This window comes from Oncorhynchus mykiss, chromosome 13 (genome assembly GCF_057628025.1).
Source record: "Oncorhynchus mykiss isolate SJ-2025 chromosome 13, ASM5762802v1, whole genome shotgun sequence".
Taxonomy (NCBI): domain Eukaryota; kingdom Metazoa; phylum Chordata; class Actinopteri; order Salmoniformes; family Salmonidae; genus Oncorhynchus; species Oncorhynchus mykiss.
The window spans coordinates 49,742,696-49,754,359 of record NC_143034.1 but is presented as its reverse complement, the minus strand read 5'-3'; the positions used below and the strand labels follow the sequence as shown (position 1 = coordinate 49,754,359).

Sequence of the window (11,664 nt, the reverse complement as noted above, 5' to 3'; positions counted from 1 at the left end):
TCCAAGTACTTCTGTAGGGGAGTGTAATAACAACATCCTGGCAGAGCTTGTTCCTCCACATTTCCTTTAATATGAAGCAATCTACCATTCCACATTATGGAATTAGTCTTAGTTGAATTAATTCAAATCCACTATTGGAATGTTTACACAGTGGCGTTCCTTTTAAAACCACTGTTTGTAATTGTGGAAGCTGGAAGCATTTGCCTTTAAGGAGAGTTTACTCTGTAGTCAAAATACACTGTGTACAAAATATTCCTAATTTGAGTTGCGCTCTCTTTTCCCCTCAGAACAGCCTAATTTCATCAGAGCATGGACTCTACAAGGTGTCGAAAGCGTTCCACAGGGATGCTGGCCCATGTTGACTCAAATGCATCCCACAGTTGTGTCAAGTTGGCTGGATGTCCTTTGGGTTGTGGACTATTCATGATGTACACGGGAAACGGTTGATCATGAAAAACCCAGCAGCGTTGCAGTTCTTGACACAAAACATTGGACCTGGCACCTACTACCATACCCCGTTCAAAGGCACTTAAATATTTTGTCTTGCACAGTCACCCTCTGAATGTTACACATACACAATCCATGTCTCAATTGTCTCAAGGCTTAAACATCTTCCTTTAATCTGTCTCCTCCTCTTTATCTACACTCAGGTGGATTTAACAGGTGACATCAATAAGGGATCATAGCTTTCACCTGGTCAGTTTGTCAGGGAAAGAGAATGTTTTGTACTCAGTGTGTTTTTGCTGTTTTAAGAACATTCAGAATTTCTATTCGACGATGGGATCAAGTTCTATTGTTTGATATTCCATTTGAGACTTTAGTCAATATGTTGGTCTGCCCTGTAATTGAATTTACTGTAGAATCAAAGCTGAGGTTTTTGGCTTGTCACACCATAGATTGTGCAGAGATATATTTGCTGTCACCTACTTACAGCCCTATGTGCGTTTTAATAGATTAATTATGTAATATTCTTAATTTAATGCTTTTTCCATTTTTATTGTGTTTTCAAAAAAGCAATACTTCATCGAGAAATTAACATCCTCCTAGCTGACTTAGAAGTCCCTGAGTGTTCAAATCCTGCTGTGCCTGGTGCATCACACAGTTGGAGTGTGAGAAAGGAACTCTCACAGGATAGGTGGAGGGAGTCCAGGCCTGAGATTGTAGATTATCTGCTGGCTGCAGAGCATGCTTCTCAGACGATCTGTCAGTCATGCAATGTGAAAAGGGCTATTCTGCGATGTAGAGACCGTCTGCCGAAACAGCTTTACTGCGAAGACTGCGAGGTCTCTACACATGCAAAGTTTCCTCTGCACAACAGAGGGGTTCTACACTCCCCTTCCTCCAACAACCGCCATATCTCTCCACAGTGATGGCAAATATGCACTTCATGAACAGGGTGTGTTTGTGTTTTTTTTGCAGCTGAATGTATTATATCAAAGTTCAAATGTATTCTTGTTTATTGTTGTATAAAATATTGTCCCTAGATTGTTTCTTACCATTGGATGTACCAGAGGTGATATGTAGTTGCCTGACTAGCACCATCCATGTTGGCCCTGGGAGACATATAATCCTCGTAGGAATAAATGGTATGTGCAATATCTACAAGAACCAAACAGTGATGTAGCAATGCAATGTAAAACAACATTAATTCAGACTACATTTTTTCCCCACAAGGTCGCTACAATGTCACAGTGCCTGTGCTGACCTGTACAACCTGTCTTAGCACTTGGACAGCAAACTTGGCAGATCTGTTTAAGAATGGGTACTGGCCTGCCACTGCATTCTTATGAATTTACAGCTGACCTACTGTTACTGTAATTTAGTTATTCCAATATGTTTTCATTAATTGAATTCCCTTAATCTATTTTATGAGAATTTGTAAGATTCTTGTTTGCATAAAATAGACGGAGACCAGTCTTTTCAATAATAGGTAACAGAATTTATTCTCGGAGCGCGCTGCCACGTTACCACGAGCAACAGTTTATATACAACAACATGACGTCATTTCATTGCTCCTAAAATGAATCTCCTCCTCCAGACTGGGTCAAAGGGAACTTTAAAAGTTCATTCTGAGTTAATTCTGACCCCCTAGCACATACACAGGACACAACTGAATTAACTTTTGACTCCTCACCATTATCGATCACCACTTAGCTGACAGTTCTAATTAACAGAAAACCTAGGAATGCACTCACTGCTTATCTAAAACACTTCAGAGCTCAGTTTCGTCGGTTCAACCATAGGTTAACTACCTTATCTGTTGACTTAATCCACAAACCATTCCTTTCTTCCTAGTTGGAATGGTGTTCATTAACTTTAATTACTCCTTGTCCGTGTCACACAATCTCTTCTTATGAACTCATATTGTTAATCAGATATAATAAAACAGAGTATAAGTTTACTTAGTTACAGTTCCATTTAAAATGATTTGTTCAGTCATTTAATCATAATTTTCCTAACATCTACTCACAAAGAAAATAGCCTTTGACCGGGTGATGCTCCTGAGACGGCTGAAGGAGGAAGAGTTATTTGTTCTAAAGGAAGTCAAGCAGCACTGGGAAAACCTAAAGAGGGAATCGGAGAGTGTGCAAGACCTTGCTTCACATGTGGCACTTGACCTAAGTAGGCAAAGTAGGGGAACTTTCGTCAATATGTACAATTGATGTTGGTTCCCTGTAATTGCTATTGTATTTAAGGAATACTTAATTATATTTACCCTACACATTACGATTGTTGGCGTTAGGCTGGCATTTGAATCAGTCGGAAGCTGGGAACAGAGGTCTCTTCTCCATGCTTCAGAGGAGAGTCAGCAGCCTGAGAAGACACCGGAACTCTGTCAAACTGATATACAGCAAAGCTATGGGCCAAGACACCTCCCTAGATGACCTCCTGGAAGAGGACCTAGATGACATTTATGACAGCATTTACTACAGCTCTGATGACGAGTAATCTATCACAGAACGTGTTTGTTTTGGTGGGTGCAGTTTGCACTGGGTGAAAGGTGATTCCATTTGTTTTGCATATGTGCTTTATCTGCCTTCATAAGGAAAAATAGTTTGAACATTTTATGGAAATTAAACTTTTATGTTACTTCCTTGTTGACAACGTGATCATGTGGCACAGATTTGAGAAGGGCGCTCCTCTGTTACTGCTTTTGCCTGCTTACATAACCAGGTCTGTTGAACCCATTTAAATGGCCAATCTGCTGTTGCTACATCCACTTTTGGATTCTTGAAGAATATAATTTATAAATGCCTCATGAACATAGTTCAACAGCCGTACCCCATGAAAACCTCAAATATAAGCTTTTTCTACTCCAATATTTGTAAACAAAGTAAATGTAAACATACATGTAGCATGTGTCAAACTCATTCTATGGTGAGCCGAGTGTCTGCGGGTTTTCGCTCCTCCCTTGTACTTGATTGATGAATTAAGGTCACTAATTACTAAGGAACTCCCATCACCTGGTTGTCTAGGTCTTAATTGAAAGGGGAAAACTAAAACCAGCATACACTAGGCTCTCCATGATGTGAGATTGACACCACAGGACTATAGCCTCGAAACACATGGTTACATTTATCCTGCCCCATCCCTCTTCTTTTTACAGAACCATTGGCGGGGAGAACGATTTATTGTTTCACCTGGTGATTGCCAATTTAAACATTGTTAAACTGTAATGTACTTGTGCTTGTGTGTGCTTATTAGTTTAGTTAATGAATAACAAAAAAAGGTTATCCTTGTCTTCAAGTAATCATTTGCATCCTGATGGAGCTACATTAGTACATTAGTCATGGGCTTTTAAGTCAACGATTCCTTATGTATGTATGAGATGTACAAATGCTTATCTAGTACAGAGTACTTTGACCAGTTACTACTTTACTCTCACTCAAGTAGTTTTCGAGAGGGCTACTTTACTTGTACGTGAGTACAAGACGTGACTCTCATCAGCTGCAGATGAAACAGGTTAGTTGAATAATAATGTTTCCTAGAATCTACAGGCACTCCCAATGAATTATCAAAAGTATGGACACAGAATGATTTAAGTAATTATTGTATTTTATTATGCTGACCCAATTATGACCCATTACATATTTTGGGAAGATTAATGCATATGCATTAAGCTGCAAACTTTGAAATGTCCCTATTGAAATGGATTGTCCCATCCTGAACAGGCCAGTTGCAAGTGACATGCTTTTAATGCGACTATTAGCAACAGCGGAGCATGTTCGCGTTTGTTCGTTTTTTTTTTTAATTAGATGAAAAAGGGACATTTATGCAGGCAGGTCTGACACAGTGGGAGAATTGTGAACATGCACGTATATCTGTGTTGTAACAGCGTTTGGCCACGTCTTCAGTTTGGTTGTTCGGTCAGAGTTTGTTTTGGTTACGTGCGTCCCAATGCGCGTGACGTAAAAGACTACGTTTCTGAATTTTCTGATTACATTTTAAAACTATTCATAAATGATTATTGCGCAATGTTACTTTCATTTGAATGTCATATACATTGTCACATTATGAAATAATTGATGTAGTTAATAAATTATTATGTTACAGAAACAGGAACAGTTCTAAACTACACATTTAGTTGTTTTGTCCTAACCCTAGCCGGTTTGTTCTTTATCAATATCTTCGCCAATGTGATTCTAATTGATGTGTAGAATGATGTGTACATTCATTAGGACATACATAACGCTGTACTGCATCAGCACATGCCAATTCAATGTCTGAGGTAGTGCACTTTTTGAAATGTGTTTTTCGTCAGAACTATTTAAGCTTGACATGTGTGATTTTTTTATGCATTTAATAAGGACCCCTCACTAAATCTTCATGTCAAATAACGTTCGGATATGTTAATCTATTCTTGATTTAAAAATCATCAAAGTTTGGGGAAACGTCAATTGTTGGTGGCGCTACTGAGCACCCCATGGCCACCAGGGGTATGGGACTGCATAAGTATATTTAATTCATGCAAAGGATTATTTGTGCCGAGCCATAAGACTGAGCTACTTTTTTTGTGTGTATTCTATGACCAGACCTGCTCTCTTACAAAGGTTTCCTAGGGGTGTATAAAGGTTCATGGCAGAAAACAAGTGTAAATATAAAAATGCTTATATAAACATTGTTACATCGATATTGACGCTTCTAGATGTTCAAAAATAGATATTCAGCAGTCTATATGTGACCTTTCAACCCCTATATCCATGACCCACATTGCCTTATAACCGCACCTCTATTTGCCATGGTCCTCGGCGCATCATATTCCTGATAAGCAACAATGATTAATTCTCACGGCCTATTCAAAAAAAGCAGTTGTGGAATGATTTGGCTTTCACCTTCATTACATATTTTCCGCGGACAACTAGCCTAGAGACCAAGCAGATAGATGGCCTGCCTCTATGCGCTAAACATGTTGCATGCCAATATTACTCAGGGGTAGGCCTATATCCAACATATTTAATGCAGGTAAAGTAATATATGTCATAGCATTTTATATATATATATATATATATATATATATATATATATATGTGTGTGTGTGTGTGTGTGTGTGTGTGTGTGTGTGTGTGTGTGTGTGTGTGTGTGTGTGTGTGTGTGTGTGTGTGTGTGTGTAAGGTATGTTGATATACACGCAGGCCTATGTATTATAATATATAAAGTGAGCAAGGGTTGCACCTATTCCTTTCAAAGGCTACGCCTAGCCTACAGGCCTATAAAAAACTTGGACATGAATTGCGAAGTTCAAGGTCAGTCGGCCTCAATGCAACATTCTCATAACTTTTGATGCTTATTTTCTCATTAATGAGACATTCACTAAGTACTAAAGTTGATCAGCCTAATCTACTGCTCATAACTAATATATCAACATTGTACTATATGTGCCTCCGGTCAAAAGTAGTGCACTTTCAAGGGAATAGGGTGGATTTGGAAAGAAATGATCCAGTACCTTTATCCATTGAACTAACATTCTTCCAGTAGAAAGACAGAAGGAAACAAGTGACCTGTAAGTCTCAGATTTGCATTAATTTGTTGTAGCTTTAATATATTGGAAAAGGCCCAGTTAAAATGAAGAACTGTGTATGTTAACCTGTGCGACTTTTCTAATAGTGCGCCGGCGTTTTATTTCAGGACCACGGACAGCTACTGTTAGCTAGTGCGGGAGAAATGCAAGGCATGCCGTGCCGAGTTCAGAACCACGGCAGCGGAGACTGGAGAGCATCACTAACAACAGATATGAAGACCACAAGATGATTTTTGCCTTCTGTAAAACATTCACGATATGAAGCTGTGATTTTCAACCATCTGACCTACTACTGTCTGATTCATATAGCCTGATTGTGCATTGTGTTATAGATATAGGCATAGGCTAAAGGTAAAAAATGAACAGTGAAATTAAACGTATATATTTAATAACATAGTAAAATGAATCAATGCAAACATAAAATACTAAAATACTAAACTTCTGACTACTTTAATACACATAAGTGAATTTATCACAATACTTTTGGTCCCCTAAAATGGGGGGCTATGTACAATACTTGCTGTAATTTCTAAACGGTTCACCAGATATGGATGAAAATACACTCAGTAAAGCTGATAGTCTGCACTTTAACCTCCTAGTCATTGTATAATTTCCAATACAAAGTTCTGGATTACAGATCCAAAACAACAAAAAATGTGTCATTGTTGCAATACTTTAGTAGCTCACTTTATATGAAGAATAACTAAATGCATATTCTCATGAAACTGATTGAGATCAAATGGTTGGCATGCTGATGCTCCATGCTCCAACCATTTCTGATTGATAGTGATTCATGTGAAGGGAGAGTGAGGAATACATTTGTGCATAAAGTAGAAGTTAAACTGGAGAAACCTGGTCCTCGGCCTTGATCCAGTCATTGTCCCATTTCTTTCCACTGTAAGACAAGAAAAATAAACATAAAAAGGAATTAAGTGTTTTTAAGCAGAAATAGAAAATAAATAATTCAATATATAATCGTATAATTTGATAATTTATTTACATAATAGCGTACCTGAGGATTGATTAGGAACATTGTTTGATATGTTTTAAACAAGTTTATTGGTAATTTACAGGATTCATTTGTATGTATTTTGAACGAGGGAAACCGGTGGATTACTGAATCTAGCACACCATTTAAACATACTTTTTGGGGATCTAAAGAAGGACTTTATCGAACAAAATGACCATTTGTTATGTAACTGGGATCCTTGTGATTGCAACCAGATGAAAATCTTCAAAGGTAAGTGATTTATTTTATCGCTATTTCTGACTTTCTGCATCTGCTTGGTTGGAAAATATATGTAATGCTTTTGTGTACAGATAATTGCATGGTGTGCTTTCGCTGTAAAGCCTTTTTGAAATCTGACAACTCGGCTGGATTAACAAGAAGTTAAGCTTTTAACTGATGTATGACACTTGAATTTTTATGAATGTTTAATATTACGATATCTGTAATTTGAATTTGGCGCTCTGCAATTTCACCAAATGTTGGCCAGGTGGGACAGTAGTGCCCCAATGACCTGTAAGAAGTTTTGAAGCGTATTAAAGTTATACTACATGAAACCTTTTATTTAAAATACTAAATTCTGGAGTATAGATCCAAATTTCACATTTTAGCTTCACTCTCCAAATACATATGGTTTTGGCTGTACCTTGGTATTGGACGTTACAGTGCCTTGCTAAAGTAATCATACCCCTTGGAAACTCCTTTGACAGTGATTACAGCTGTGTCTTCCTGGGTAAGTCTTTTAGAGCTTAACGCACCAGGATTGTGCAAAATTAGTACATTATTATTTTCATAATTCTTCAAGCTCTGTCAATATGTTTGGGATAATGACTAGACAACAATTTAGAAGTATTGCAATATATTTCCAATCAGATTTAAGTCCAAACTTTAACTTGGCAACTCAGGAACATTCACTGTAGATTTGTCATTGTGTTGTAGGTTATTGTCCTCCTGAAAGGTGAATTCCTCTCCCAGTGTCTGGTGGAAAACAGGCTTTGCATTTAGGCCAGAAAGTATATTCCTTTGCAGTTTTTTTCAGTATTAACTTCAGTGCCTTGTTGCATGCAAGATGCATGAATAGATTTTTTTTTAAATCTGTAAATATGTATTCTTCTTTTGTGCACGAATTGAATGTGAGACTGTGTTGCTTGTTTTTATCGTGGAGAAAGCGGATGGAACATCCAACAAAATCGTGTTCAATTTCCCATTTGCTCAAATAGATCCTAAATATGTACCGATTTCTCTGGGTTTACGTGTTTTCCTGTGTCTTGGTGGGAGTGTTGCTGTTTGTTTGCTAGCGAGTGTGGCCTTCTGTGAAAACCGTGTGTTAGGCTTGAATACGTTTTTAGCGTGTGTCGACATTCCAATAACGCCACTTTAGCGAGATGTTTTAAAATGTAAATGATCTTTATATTAAACTGTACTTCAAGTCAATATATTAAGACAAAAATGAAAGCGTATGCCGTTGAATTGCAATATTTGCATGCCGGAAGGAGCTCTCTAAAATGCTGCCATCTTTCTTGGCGGTCCTACATGCTCCTTTGTTGTTTTTTAATACATTTGCAAACATTTCTTAAAACCTGTTTTTGATTTCTCATTATGTGTTTCTCATTGTGTGTAGATTTATGAAGGAATAAACGATTTAATGAATGTTAAAATAAGTCTGTAACGTAACAAAATGTGGAAAAGGTAAAGGGGTCTGAATTCTTTTCGAATGCACTGTAAATCACAAGTCAATGTGAGCAGTGGCTTCATGCACCGCAAAAATCTGAGGGGACACAGAGTAAGTGAGGGTGGCTGTGGGGTGGTCCCTAAATGGAATAATTTTGACAAGCTTGCTTCTCTAACTTGATTGATAGCCTGAAATGGCTTATTGGTAGATAGTTATGAGTTTGGGAGATTGGGAACCCATCTGAGCTAGCTAAAGCCAACGTCATACCATTGCTAAATGGCTGGTAGCATTACAGATAAATTATTATTATTATTACGTTTTTTAAGAGGACAAATCTGAGGGGGTACATGCCCCTGTGCCCCCTATGGGTATTACCCCACTGAATGTGAGACAACGAAAATGAAAAACAAACACCTCAGTATGCGTTTCATTTAGGTTTATTGTCAGTGTGTCAATATCGGAAGGACATTAGGTTTGAGAAACATGGATGAACGTCTAATTCTGATGTAAAACTGTGAGAGCTTGAAGCTCGGATGACAGTTTAGCAGCTGAACTCCAGTTTAGCGGTACTTCTCCGCCAGGGCCAGAGCCAGTTGCTGCAGGAACTTGTCCACGGACAAATGGATCTCGGGGGTGAATTCGGCAGGGAAGTAGGCGGCAACGACCACAATCAGGTTGTGAGCCAGGATCTGCAAAGGAAAATGGAGATGGATTATTTCACCTTCACACAGGTAAAAACGTAGATTTTGTTAGTGTTTTTTTGTGTCTTTTTCTCTTACCTTGAAGTTGGTGGGGTCCACCCTCAGCTTGGTGGCGTGCAGTTCACTGAGCTTGGTCAAGAAACCATAAAGGTCGTCCAAGTTGCCAACACATTCATCGATCTGATTCATGATGGTGATGCCGTGCTTCTTCACTGGAGCGGAACCGGGGGCCACGGAAGCCCAGTGGGAGAAGTAGGCCTTGGTCTGGGGGTAGACCACGAGCATCCTGTCGTGGACATTAGAAAGCAGGTGAGCCAAAATTCATTTGAAATAATAATTCACACGGTCGGGGATCCCGTCCATATTTTTGCTGAGATAGGCAAAGCTTCCATATAATTGACTGAGGAGTTGTGTTAATAATTTTAATACATGTACCTAGTTTATAATTGATCATACATCGTTATGTAATTACCTGGAAAGAGCCTGGTCTCCAATCTCATCGGATTTAGGGAGGATCTTGCCCCAGATGGCCTTCACGTTAGCTTTGTCCTTGGCTGAGAGACTCATAGCTGCGTCTTGTCCGTTTATCCACTTAGATGAAGATGCTGAGAAAAGAAGCGTGTGAGCGTAGACTTCTCAGAGGCTGTTTTTATTGAGGCATGAAAGAAGGCACGCCCCGATGTAATCTCGGCTCCTCCTCTCATTGGGCATTTTTCCAAGACATGATTCATGTTTTTTTTGTATATGTTATGGAACTGAGCCAATTCGTGTAATGCCCCAAATATGACAATTGCACAAAATCGATTTCGTTTGTAAAAATGCTGTCATAACATTGCATGTATTTATTTCATATAGATTGAATAACAAAGTGTTTTTGAAACACTTAATATCTCAATATTTTCTTTACAGTTAAGGTTTAGTCGTACGGTCTAATATTGCCTATACTCATTGGTGAGTTTAGGCTATGTGATTCTGTACACAAGGCAGTGTTGGGGAGTAGTGGACTGCATGTAGTTCAACGAGTAAGGAAACTACATTTCGTAGTAGCTTGGTGGGAGTTGAACTACATTGAAATCTAGTTAGGGTTTTCAGTAGTTAACTACTTCCCCCCCCCCCCCCCCCCCCCCATGTAGCAGCTAACTACCGGAATTACACACTATTTTTTTTGCTAAATAAAATAAAATATGGATGAAATATGCAATCATTTACTTTTGGGGGGCATATTAGTCCTGACTAATTCTGACTTGAAACATCGTTTTTGTGTTAATAGGCTAAACTACACACTGTCAACCTTTTACCCCAAAGTTCTCTGACAATTTTTACTCTATTATATTTCAGATTTACATATGATCATTTTTTACGAAGTTGTTTGGCTAGTGAACTTCTTTGCCATAGTAACTTTATATTTTTTTTAGGGGTAGCTTTAGTGTAGCTTAATTTCTTCCAGTGTAAAATAATTGCTAATTTTATATTTCCAGAGTAGCTTCCCCAACACTGACAAATATTTGCAACGTGATTGGATTGGCAACTAGCAACCAAATCAAGACGTGTTGGCTTATATCCAATTTGGCCGATGTAGTCAATATTCACAGTTAATATGAGACATATTATAGACCTGATAATCGGAACGGTTTTGCTTTGGTTGCAAAGCGTAGCCTAGGCCTATCACTAAACATTGTAACAATATATAGGCTACGTGCATTGAATTTCAGTGGAGTTAAACAAAAAGATGTAGTTTCATTGAATGAAATAGGCCAATATCCACATTGAATAGTGTCCAGTTAGAACTTATCAATTCCCCGGATGAAAGCCTATAAAACGACTTGTCACCAACTGACATTTAGAATAATCATTCAAAAAGACCAGATATATGGAACTTTGAAATGGGTGGGGCCGTCTGAATATGAAGATAAAACACGTTTTGAGTCATGCTCTTTTTTTAATAGTTTACTCCCAATCTAGGCTTTCAAAAAAGAGACCCAAAATAAACATTTACATCAATAATTATAATTTTATAACGATAATATTGCAATTCAATGTGAATATTACAACGATAAATTAAAAGATAATATTGTGCTAAATAAGGTTCTATCCTGAGAGAATTGGCATTAAAGTTTCCGAACCTACATTGGTTTGAGTGGTGTCAGATATTATTTTGAACTTAACAATATGAATTGGCGTATTTTAGTATGTAGTATGTAGAGAACATTGAACAGAACAAGGCTATGTCAATAACTACATTTGGACAAAAATGCCGATGGAGGCT

General features: G+C 38.0%; 1 protein-coding gene across 1 annotated transcript; it reads right to left on the bottom strand.

The window, feature by feature from the left end:
- Positions 1 to 9,118: 9,118 nt before the first annotated feature.
- On the bottom strand, positions 9,119 to 10,015 carry LOC110486353 (hemoglobin subunit alpha-4-like). Its single transcript, XM_021557875.3, has 3 exons — positions 9,871 to 10,015; positions 9,477 to 9,684; positions 9,119 to 9,386 (listed from the first exon to the last, which is right to left on the bottom strand). Exons 1-3 carry the CDS (start codon positions 9,963 to 9,965, stop codon positions 9,258 to 9,260), a joined length of 432 nt encoding a protein of 143 aa, XP_021413550.1. The 5' UTR covers positions 9,966 to 10,015; the 3' UTR covers positions 9,119 to 9,257.
- Between the last annotated feature and the right edge of the window lie 1,649 nt (positions 10,016 to 11,664).

Bases quoted from the DNA above. Each gene is read 5' to 3' on its own strand.
- LOC110486353 (XM_021557875.3), bottom strand. From the start codon at position 9,965: ATGAGTCTCTCAGCCAAGGACAAAGCTAACGTGAAGGCCATCTGGGGC. The intron at 9,685-9,870 runs GTAATTACATAA...TGTCCACGACAG, and splicing joins GGAGACCAGGCTCTTTCCAG to GATGCTCGTGGTCTACCCCC. The intron at 9,387-9,476 runs GTAAGAGAAAAA...TTTCCTTTGCAG, and splicing joins TGGACCCCACCAACTTCAAG to ATCCTGGCTCACAACCTGAT.